Source organism: Zingiber officinale, chromosome 6B (assembly GCF_018446385.1).
Source record: "Zingiber officinale cultivar Zhangliang chromosome 6B, Zo_v1.1, whole genome shotgun sequence".
In the NCBI taxonomy this organism is placed as follows: domain Eukaryota; kingdom Viridiplantae; phylum Streptophyta; class Magnoliopsida; order Zingiberales; family Zingiberaceae; genus Zingiber; species Zingiber officinale.
The window spans coordinates 108,808,848-108,821,221 of NC_055996.1; the positions used below are offsets into that span (position 1 = coordinate 108,808,848).

Consider the following 12,374-nt stretch of genomic DNA (forward strand, 5'->3'; position numbering starts at 1 on the left):
AGTTCTTTAAGTTTGACCATCAAGTTTAGGTCATTTTACATGATTGAATACTTTACTTGCATGCTATCGGTTAGTGTGGTGGTGGATTCTATGTTGATTAATTGAGTTTGATTGCCAAAAATTACCTAGAGAGGACTACCTTAAGCTTATAGTTTATTCTCTTTTTGTGTGATATGCACTCATGATAATTGAACTCTAGAACTTGCTTTGCTTCTTTTCAAAATCACAATAGCATATGTATGCATGGAAATGAAGGATATTTCTTTTACCATTCTTTGATTTCTTCCCTTCTCAAATTCTAGTTGAATAACTCACTAAACATTTTACTTTCTACCGTACTTGCTTTGCCTTCATTCTTTTGAGAGTTTGGTTGAATTCTTGATGAGTTAGATTTTGCAAGATGGACAAAGGATTAAGTGTGGGGGAGGAGTTATGTGTAATGAGTTTATAGAATCCCCAATTTCTTGATGTTACAACCTTGGAGGGTCGTCATTGTTCAGAAGTGATAGTGTTGCCACCAAAAAGTTTGAGGAGTGATTTTGTGGGTGTGTTGTGAAGAATTCTACATTTACTGAATTTAGAAGGAAGAAGATGCATTAACATCTATAAGGGTTCATACAAATCAAGATTAACTCAATAGGGAACTAATATCAGTTCAGTAATTTGAAGCAGAGTGCCAATTGGAACTGTTGCATGCCAAGTTTCCTTGAAAATTTTCTGGACAGTCTAGTCTAAGTTAAGTTCCTGCTCTACAATGTCATTTGGTGCTCATCCTTTCCATGAAGCTCACTCTTTATTGACTCAACAGCCTTTAGATTCATTTGAGGTTCTCTTACTGAGACTCAAGACATGCGGAAGTTAAGGGTAATCTACAAACAAAGGGAAAAAATCTGGAAGGAAGGTCATGTTAACTGACCAGAAATATGGAAATTAGAATTGGAACTTCAATTGTTGTACAATTTAATGTTAGTGCAGCTGAGTTCTTCTTATAGATTGAATGCGAGAGTAAATCTGCAGAATGAGATTCTGCATATGTTAAAGGATTCTAAAGACTTGGGAGGGTTTCAATTGGTTGCTGGAAATTTAGAAAGTTGGTTCTTAATATTGCCGAGACACATGCAGCCACTATCCTGGAAGTTTTTTTCAGATGAAAAGTAAAATACATGGGTACAGAGGATTATTTGAAGTTTGAATCAGCTCCTAGTATTGCTGCATATTGCAAAAATAGAATAAGCAGTGAAGAACTTGGAATTTTGTATCAATTAAGTGTCAAGATTCTTATTCAGCTCCTATATTGGTAAGAGACTTAAGCAAAGCCTTTAGTATCTCATTGACAAGTAGTATCACATTGTCAGTGGGAAATTATGGAATACTAATGAGGATATGGGAGTTTACTTGGCAAACATTTGACAAAGTGAGTTGCGGAATAGGAAAACTGCAGAACATGAGAAATATTGTAACTTGGCATCAAGTGTATCAAAAATCAGAAGCAGCATTTAAAAAATTGAGTTTAAGTGAAGCCTCACAAGATGCAGAAACATATGGTATTTAAGCTTCCTATGATCTTTTCAGGCTTTAGGTATTGAAATGCAGAAACATATCTTGTGCAGAATCAAAGATGCAGGATGATATTAAAGGTGTACCAAAAATCTGTGGGCATCTAGCAAAATCAATAAAGAAATTAAGTGAAGCTTTTGTATCCTCACAAGCAATTTATGTTAACTTACTTCCATTCTTCACACATCTGCTGGGCAAACATTTTGAATTGTTAGAATGGCTGAAAGGTTCTTGATTGAAATCAGAATTCTAAAACAAATTCTGGAAATGCAGGGGTCCAGGAGGTTGGTTTCTGAAAACAAATAGGAAGAAGTTTAGAGGATGTTGCTGGTGTAGGAATTATCTGAACATGAGCAGGATGTTGGAAGTTGTTACTAGCCAGTAACTAGGAATTGCTGGAATTCTTTGAGGTGTTTGAGGAAACTATAACTGAAATCACAGAAGCTGGTTTTAGAATCAGAAACCCTTCCATCTGAATCACAATAAACAAGTTTTCAAGTAACTTGAGAAGAATTGGGAGGCTGCTGTCATTCGAAGCAATCTGGTCTGTAAGAATCCAATGGTCTGATACTACTGCACTAAGTAAACTGAGATGCATATCATGCTAAAGGGAAACTTCAACCTCAGAGTGCTACTGGAAAGTTGCTGGTTGCTGTAGAATTCAGTTGGATCCTTCATTTATTGAATATTTGGTGGTAACTTTCTGATCATTGAAGCAGTAAGAAGGAAGAATGTTTGGATCTGCTATAAACATAAGTACCTGATCTCTGAAAAAACAATAACAATCTGAGAGTGTATAATTTGCAAAATCATATGGAGACTGAAGTATGGTAGTAAGGCTTTGAGGTTGAATTAGAATAGTATTAGTCGCAAAAGAATTTTTGAAATGCAGTCTAAAAAAAACAGAATCAAAAATCAGTTTCATTTCTGAATTCCTTTTGGCATAGGGTTTGAATTCCTGAAATGTAAAGATTGATCACAGCTTTAAGGTTTCCTCGAAAACAAGACCTGTGCTGCTGCAGCAATCAACCCATCAAGTTGTGTTGGTTCAAGAGGAAGCTGAAATCTGGAAGTTCAGAGTCCAAAACGTTAGACTGATCAGCTCCATACCGAAGTAAGTAATCAATGATTGGATTGAGACCAAAAGTCAAAAGGTTGAGTTGTTGAATTTTGACTGTGAATGAAATGAACTTTGTTTTGAAGCTGCTGATTGAGGCAACAATTCATAGATACTAGCACCAATTCTAGGAGAATCTGAACTACTGTTACTGCAGTGGATTGTATTTCTTGTGCCAACTGCTAATGTTGTTTTTGATCATCATTATTGTCACTGATTCATTGTTCAGTAACAAAATCTGTTTGCAGAAATCAAATTCAAGTTAAATGTCTAATTTGCAATGCTATTTGATGTCATATATTCAGAAGCTTGGATGAATACAGTTGCTGTTTTTACTCAGAATTTAAAAATTACAGCAAGAGTTTTGTGGGAAATCAGATAAGGAAGAAGGATGTTTACACAAAATTTTTATCAAGCTCCAAGGAATGTTTTTTTTTAGAGTGTTAGTTACTTGAATCCTTAGAGTCATACAATAATCACTCCACCAAATGGCCTCTGTTTATAATGAATTCGAATATGAAAAATCAAAAACAGAGAAAGGAAGAAAAAGAAAATTCTGCAGAATGGAATTACTAAATTGATGAACGACTACAGGTTAAGAAGGTTGCTGATTCTGTTATCTGTTTGGATAGCTGATGCTGCTGATGAATTACTGAAATATCAATTTAAATCATCTTTGAAGGGCTGTGACCAAAAGCTGCTGAATTTGAAGGGAAAAATATCATGGGAAGGACACAGCGAAGCTATAACAGAATTAAAATCACTTGGCATCTCAACCCTGTTTTGTGTCAACTTCTCTTGTTGTTTTTGTTCAGAATATGAATTGAATTACAATCCTATCAATTCAATGCTAAATGAGATCTCATTCCATGCTAAACCTTTCATAATTCAGGCCAACTTTTCTTTGAATTGTGAATTCTGAAGCTAAGGATCAGGAACCAAAACTTGGAACTTGCTGGAATTTTCAGGAATAAGATATTCAGAGTGTTTGGTGCCAAACCTTTTGCTGTTCTGTGCCAATGACAGATTATGGGTGAACCAATTGAGATATATACATTGGAATCAGGAAAAAGAAAGAAGAATGGCAAGAAGAGTACTAAGTAATTGGATAGCATGATTTGTAGCATCGTCCGAGACGGACAATATTTTAAGTGTGGGGGAGGGAACTCTTCTCACTCTTCTCTATGAAGTGATTTGGGATTATTTTAGCTTCCAAATTCTAAAATTAAAGTGTGAAAAAAAAACAGTATAGAGAAAAAAATAGTAGTAAAGAAAAGTATCAAATAGAGAGAATAGTGTGCCAAGATTCTATGGTAGTGATCAAATTGAAGAAGAGTTTAGCTTGGTCTTTTGTATTGATAAAAATAAATGGTATTCATTTCTTTTTACATCGAATAGGTCAACTCATCAAGTAAATTCCTTCCATACTCTCATTCTCTTCATTGATGCCTTTTCTTTTGCCAATTTCATTCACTTTAATTATTTTCTTGCTTTCATTTTAATTCTTCATGATTAAATTCCTTTTGATTCATGTATGCTATGTTTATAGTGGCGGAGAATTAGAAAATAAGCAAGCATATGGTAGTGAAATGTTGTGAGTTGCATTGAGTGAACTCTACTTATATGCAATTTTGAGTGTGAGGGCTAGAATAGGTTAATACCTTGTGAGATTGCAACTTGCTTAGTTTTTTAATTAGATTGAAACCATCATACCTACTAATTATTGTTTGGATTGAATTCATGATTGTTTGTGGTCTTTAGATGGTCTTAGTTAAATTCCTTTTACCATCTTCTAGGTATTGCTAGGAAAATGTTAGGGAGATGAATTCTAGTTGTTTCTTTGTTTTGTTTGCTTGCTCGGGACGTGCAAGAATAAGTGTGGGGGAATTTGATAACCATCATTTTGTATTGATATTTTGATTCATATAAGCATGTCATTTAATCTTCTCATGTGTTAATTCCACATTTATATCATATTTCATGAGTTGTATTCATTTGTGGACTTAATTGTAAATTATTTTATAATTACGGTATTTGATGCTAATGTTTTGATATATTCTTTGTAGGTATCAAAAGGGCAAGGATTAGATCAGATCAGACCAAATTTGGGTTCAAATCTAGGGCTTAAATGAAGAGATCAAGCTTTGGAGTAATATGGATCGTTCATTCAAGACTTGAGAAGATTTGAGCCATCTATCATGATCCAGCCCATCCGAGCCACAGGGGAGTAGATCACGACCATTGATCAAGATTTGAAGATTTGGAACAGATTTGGAGCAATTTCCACCGTTGGATCGATCCGGAGAAATCATAGCCGTCCATCATATATTTCATATCTGATTTAAATGGGAAAGGAGAAGCTACAGGGAGTTCGTCAATTTGCTACAGTCCTTGCATCCAAGCCACAGGGGGCGCAAGCTCGCTCCGGCGATCTTCCTTCCTTGATCCATTCCACCGCCGACGGTCAAGAGAGGTCAAGGGCGTCCCTTCCTCCGGTCATTAGCCATCTTCCAGCCGGCGACGCCATCTCAACCATCTGAACACCAATTTCTGCCGCGACTTCGTGCGAGGAAGAAGAAGCAAAGAAGGAGAAGCAATTCGGTGGTTTGAGCCGATTCCTTTATCCTCTGGTCGGTTATCTTCCTTTCTTGAAGCTCCGCACCTATCCCTGATTGAAGCTTTGCCGATCATCAACAATGCCGAGTTACTCTGTTTGTCTTCATCGCTGAGTTTTTCATCCGATGCACACCAAATCCAAGCTAGGGTTTCTCCAATTAATTAGTTTGAATCCTATGAATGCTAGTTTCTTCATCTCTGTTTGAATTTTAGTTTTGTTGTAGCTGATCGATGCATAGTTGATTCAAATTCTCTTGCTATTGCTTTGAAACCTTTGGTTAAGGCCACTGTTCTTGATTCTTGATTCTACACAATTTAGATTTGCTTAATTGTTGCATTAGGGTATTCTTGTTTGCCATTTCTTCCAATGCAGTAGTTTAGATTAGTTAGCTTCTTTGTTTGTTAATTTCCATGAGTTGAATTTACAAATGTAGCATAGTTTTAGGTCCTTACTTCTTTTCTTTGTTCAAAAGTTAATTTTGAAATCCCCAATTTATCCAGAAAACCCCAAGCCAACAACAATTGATCTTAAGGGCTAAGACTATCATTTTACCATTTACATTCGTTGGGAGACGACCCGAGTCATCTCTATGCTACATTAGTGTAGAATGAATTCGGTCACTTAATTCTTTTGATACCCATTTCAAGACAAAATTAGGGTTTATCAACCACCGCCAGACAAAGCCTGACATCCGACATTCCATGACATTCACCAGGTTCCAGAAGCCTCAGTTGCAGTATAAAAAAGGGTGCTTTGTCCCTTACACAGGTACGCTCACTGGTCATTTTTCACTAAGTCTTTACTTTTCATCCTTTCTTTGCATTTTTCTAGGGAAAAAAGTACCTGACTTGAGCGTCAGAGGGTCTGACCCGGGGACTTTTTCCCTGGTTTCTGGTCTCTAACGACTGGTGGACGCGTCTGAGTGTGTGCAGAGCGACAGCGTCATCGTCCTAATCACCACCCGTGGGAACCTTTCCAGGGGGCACCCAGCACATCTAGTGCTTCGAGGACTCTCCGTCAACTTTCCGCACAACAAGGCCTGCCTTCATCCGACTCAGCTTCCGAGCAGGATCAGGGGTCATCTTCGTTGGCCAAGTATGTTTTTAGACACTGAAAAACACACACGCATCCACTCTACTGTTCATCTTCTTCTCCAATTTTCGCGCGACTACTGTCTTAATTTGAGCATCGGAATGTCTGCGCCAAGGACCCCTCCCTTATTCTTAATCTACCGCTCGTCTTTGTTCTCTTTGTGATATGTGCAAGAAAGAGTGTCAAGAATGAAGGAGAACTTTTGGGAAAGGAAAGGTCTTTTGTTAGTCAATCGGACCGCCCATCGTACCCAATGCGTCATCCTTTTAGATTTCAAACCGGATCAAAATGACAATTCCCAACCTCTTGGGCCAATTAAATGGCTCATTATGCTCAGAGTCTGATCTCGCTCGCCGTCAGTGTAGCCACTGACCCAGGCTTCCATTCTCCATGTACTCATAGACAAGGAACTTGGAGTCTGCATTCGAGACGCAACAGAGTAGCTTTACAATGCTGGCATGCCGGATTGAGCCCAAAATCTTGACTTCAGCCTCCAAGGCCTTCCCCATCTTCCAGTCTATCTTTCCGGTATTCCGAATTTTCTTTACGGCAACTGTCATGCTGGTGTGATTGCTGATGTCGATTCTGTACACACCCTCCCTTGCCGATGAGGTTTTCCACTGTTAGCTTACCTATTATGTTGGCTTCAGTGAAGTCCACTTTCTGAAAAGAAGTGAGCTTCAACGGCAGCTCATCAACGATGTCGGGCTGCCGGTGGCACATTAATATCCCCATCACAGTAACCATCAGGAGCATGAATCCACTGAGCGCTAGCAATATTATGATCAGTCTCTGCGAAGACATACTATCGATACTGGCCGTGCGGTGTGCACAAAGTTTGAGCTTGACTATGGACTTGGAGGAGCAGAGATCGGGATTTGCTGAAAAGCTTTGCTCGTAATCTTGGTTCTGCAACTGAAGGGGTATCTCGCCGGATAGTTGGTTGTGAGACAAGTTAAGGGAGATGAGTTTAAGGTTGCCCATCTCCAGCGGAATTGGCCCTGATAGCATGTTCCATGAAAGGTCTATTATTTTGAGCTCCGACAACAGTCCAATTTTTGGCGGGATGTTTCCCGAGAGGTTGTTGTTCTTGAGGTTGAGCTCTGTAAGTGACTTCAAAGCGGATATGCCTGGTGGAATTGAACCGGAGATTTGATTTCCATCAAGCAATAGATTCAGGAGCCTCGACATTCCGGTGAGTACTGCTGGAATTTCGCCTGAGAACCTATTGTTACTCGCTTTGAGAACTTGCAGTTCTGGAGTTGAGGACGGGATTTTTCCAAAGAAGAGGTTGTCTTCGATTTCCAAGCGCGTTAGGCTTCTTGGCAGTGTGTCCGGCAAAGTGCCAGACAAGAGGTTGTGATGGATCAACACCGTCGTCAAATTTACTGCAGTCGACCATATCTTGAAGGGAAACTCGCCGGAGAAGCTATTGTTATAGAGTTGAATGTTAGTCAAGGTGTGACACTCATCGGCGAGAAACGCTGTCAGTTCGCCGGAGAAATTGTTGTTGAAGACCACCACCGAATTCAGAGCTCCTTTTGCACACAGGCCTTCAGGCAAGCTGCCGGAAATCCTGTTGTCTGATACCTCAAAATTCGTCAGCTTGGAGTGGTTCCCGAGCTCTGTTGGCAAAACTCCACTGAACCGGTTACCGAAGAGCCTAATGTCATATAGCTTGGGAAGAAAGGCGATGTCGTTGGGAATCTCGCCGGATAGTTCATTGTAGTACATGAACAACTTGGTGAGATTGAAGAGGTTGCCGAATCCCACCGGTATCGACCCGTTGAGACTGTTGATGGACACATCGATCTCCTCCAAGCCTGTCGCCCTGATCTCGCTGCTGATTTCTCCGGATAGCTCATTGGCATACAAGTAGATTCTTTTGAGCTTCTCCAGCGACCATATGGATTCAGGAATTGAGCCATTAAGCAAATTCATCGCCAGGTCGAGATGTTCTAGCTCTTTTAGATTCTGGAAACTCTCCGGTATCTCACCTGTGACTTGAGTCTCCGACATCCAGAGGTACTTGAGGCTCCTCATATTCCCGAACTCATCGGGAATCCGTTGGCTTGCAAATTGATTGTATGCGAGAGTGAGATTTTGGAGCATCGAGAGTTGGCCAAGCTCGGCCGGAAACGAGCCATTCAATTGGTTGCTGTCGAGGTGCAGGAACTGCAGTGACTTAATCCGGCCAATTGATGGTGGGACGTCGCCGGTGAAGTTGTTACCCGAGAGGTCGAGGTGCCGGAGGCGAGAAGACAACTTGTCGATATCGCCTGGAATCTCTCCGACAAAGTAGTTTTGGGAGAGGTCGAGGTACTGGAGGCTGGAGCAGCGGTAGAGTCTAGTAGGGAAGCCAGTGGCTATGTTGTTGTAGGCGAGGTCGAGGTGGGAGAGATTGTTGAGGTCGCAGATGAAGGCTGGGACTGACTGGGTGATGTTCATGTTGGGGACGGATATGCCGTTGACGAAGCCACCATCGTCGCACTGGACTCCTGGCCATTGGCAGTGGGGAGAGGAGGTGCTCCATGAGCTGAGAGCAGAGGTGCAGCTCCAGTGAGCTCTCAGGCGGAGGAGGATGCGGTGCTCCTGGTGAGCGGCAAGGGCGACGGTGGTGGCTTTGGAGATCAAGAGAAGGTGAAGCCAAATAAGGATTTTGTTTAGGATGAAAGTGGAGGAGATATGAACAGTGGAATTTGTTTCTTTGCCACCCATTAGAAATTTCTTTGCCGGTGCTCGTTTGATGGAGATGAATGACCATCTCATATGCGTCTTAAATAGAGGATTGCGTGTCCCTTCAGATGGGTCTAGTGGTTAGCACATGAGATATTGTCATCAAATAAGTCTGGGGTTCGAATTTCGATAAAATCGAGCTAAATGTCTCCCTTATGTGCTAGTCACTATTCTAAAAGTTAGTAGTCGTCCGTGATTTACCTCCTCCGTGTTAGCCCTGGGACGAATTGATGGGGACGCTGGGGAAAAAACGTATTCATTTTTTGCCATCAATTAAATAGAGGATTGCACAATGAAAAAGCACTTAAAAAACAAAAAAAATAACAGACTTCCTACATTTACCGAATCATCACATGAGTATTATTTTTTTTTTTTAAAAAAAAAAACATGATTAACTACTCTAATATGTCAGCTAGGGTCCTCTGAACTATAATTTACGATAAAAAAATGAATCATAAAATTGATTGCTTGGTGAAGATGGATCCTACCTATTAAATAGGTAGGATCCATCTTATCAACCAATAGATGTAGTGATCTATCCTTTATAGGATAAATTATAGTCTAGAGAATCTGTACTCTTAATATGTTGTTTATAGAATTATTATTATACTATAAAATATCGTAACAACTATTATGTTATTGTAACAATTTAGATTATCTATTATAATATGTACAAATTATTGTAGTATTCTAATAATTGTTAAGTATATATTATAATTATTTTAATATAATTTTAATAAAAATTTAAATAATTTCGACAAGTTCATAAAAAATTATTTTGATATAATAATATTTAAAATTTAGGATTCTTGATTTGAAGGTTACTATTATTGAAAGTAATTTTGGTAAAATTTAAGTGGTTTTGATCAAATTAATTTAAAAAATGATATAATAATATTTTATATATAATGATTTTGATTAAAGTGAAATAGCCGGTATTTCATTAATAGCAGTTATTGAGTAGTTGTTTTATGCTATCATTATGATAATGCTAAAATTTAAAATTTAAGGTTCAAGATTTTAAAATTTAATTACAATTCTATAGTAGCTATTTAATAAACAATTATTTAAAAATGATTTTGATCCATTTAAACAATTTTAATAAAATTTAAATGATTTTGATCAAGTTGTTAAAAAATATTTAATATAATTATATTTTATAAATTATCATTTTTTTTTTTTACTTTGAAGTAATTAATGAGCAGTCGTTTGCTATATGCTATTGAGTAGTTGTTATAACAATATTAGAATTCAGGATTTAAGATTCAACTCATAAAGTTCAGTTATAATCAGATAATAGCTACTTAAATAGTTACATAGTGATTTAAAAATAATTTTAATTAATTTAAATTGATTTTAATAAAATTTAAATAGTTTTAAATAAGTTGATAAAAAAATATTTTGATATAATAATATTTTTTATATAATAATTTTGATAAAAATAAAATAATTAATTTTTAATATTATAATAATTAATAAATTATTCTAATAATATTGATACAAGAGATTTTTATATGGATGAATTGGACACTCCAACTAAATTATTCTAAGTCTACGAGTCAGTCTTCTAAAGTTAGTCTACTCTTAGTCTCGGCTATTATAAAGTTAATCATAGTGGTGGCAATGATTAACTACTCTATTATAAAGTTAATAGAGTCTAGTGGTGGTCGTTATTTAATTGTCCTTTATTCGACTTATTGAGACATTAAGGGTGGCAACAAAATAGGTGGTCGTCGTTTTCTTATTCTTTTCCTACGTATTGAGGTATTAAGGATGGAAACATAGTCGGTCAATATTTAATTGTTTTTCCTTCGTATAGAGATACGTGGTAAAAAGATTATTCGTTCCTCCTAAATGTCACTATCAATTTATCTCTAGATTTGAATAACTATTAATATAAATGGTCATTATATATAAAGACTCACATATAGAGACATGAAGGATAAAAATATAGACAATTTTATCTGACCTAGTTAATGAGTGAAATAGAAACATAATCGTGTATTTGTATTGTATCTGACATCACTATTGATGATTGATTTGCGGAAAAAAAAAATACAAAGCATATCTCGGCTTGGCATTCACTCAAGAGGTGTGCTTTGATTAATACCTGATCCATTTAAAGTACTTTTAATAAAATTTAAATAATTTTGATTAAGTTGATACATAAAGAAAGCAGCGTAGTTAGAATTTTCAAAGAGATGGTCAAATTTAATAAATTTTAAAAAATAATACAATAGAAAATATTTAACTATTGATTCTAGTGAAAAATTATTTATGATCTCGCTTCCTCATAATATTTAACATTCTTATATATAAGACCTTCATTCCGACATAAAAGATCATCATAAGTAGTAACTTAATAAAATAAAATTTATATTTTATAATTCTCCTTTAGTTAATAAAACATGAAAGAAAATTATTGGTGTAGCTGGACAAAGGAGAAAAAGAGTTGCTGGTAAATGGTTACTCATTAGAAAAAATAAAAGAAAGACCGTTATTTTTGAGAAAAATAGGGAAGAAATAAAAGGGAAGAGCTTTATCTTCTTCATTAGCAACCTCAACTAGTTTCGATGAATTCAGCGACAACACAAAGAGAGCAAGGTAAGGTCAAATATAGTTATTTTTATGGTGCTAACAAAATCCTAGAAAATATGATAAGAGGAAAAAGATGTGAGGGCCAAGGATTGATCTTGTTGTAGGATTGTTGTCGGAGTTGGATTCGGGTGAACTCAACTCCGGATGGCCGAAGTATCACTCGCACGAAGAAAAGTCAACTCTAAAGTTGACTTTAAAGTCTGACAGTAGCTGTTGGAGGCGCCTTCAAGAGGATGGAAGGTGCCTTCAATACCTAGTCATAGAAGACGCCTTCAACGATATAGAAGGCGCCCTAGAACTCATGGAAGGTGCCTTCAAGCCTGTTGGAGGCGCCTTCAAGAGTCCTTAGCTGAAGATAAAGTTTCTGTTGGTGCAACATCCCTCAGGTCAAGGTTGACCTGGTTGACCAAGCTTGAGTCTTGGTTTGGGTTTCGATGTTTGACAATGCAAGGTTGATTGAAGAAGAGTCAAGTAGGTCAAGGATGACCGGATACTTGACTGGGAAGTCCTAATTGGGATGTTAGGCAGAAGGAAAGACCTAGTGAGTGAAGCTAGGCAGGAGGAAAATCCTGGTGAGTGAAGTCAGGTGAAAGACCTAGTGAGTGAAGCTAGGCAGGAGGAAAATCCTGGTGAGTGAAGCCAGGTAAAAGACCTAGT

The 12,374-nt window shown here is 37.4% G+C and overlaps 1 protein-coding gene across 1 annotated transcript; it reads right to left on the bottom strand.

Moving 5' to 3' along the window:
* Window positions 1–6,869: 6,869 nt before the first annotated feature.
* LOC121991350 (receptor-like protein kinase HSL1) lies at window positions 6,870–9,152 on the bottom strand. Its single transcript, XM_042545360.1, has one exon. It carries the CDS (start codon window positions 9,150–9,152, stop codon window positions 6,870–6,872), a length of 2,283 nt encoding a protein of 760 aa, XP_042401294.1.
* Between the last annotated feature and the right edge of the window lie 3,222 nt (window positions 9,153–12,374).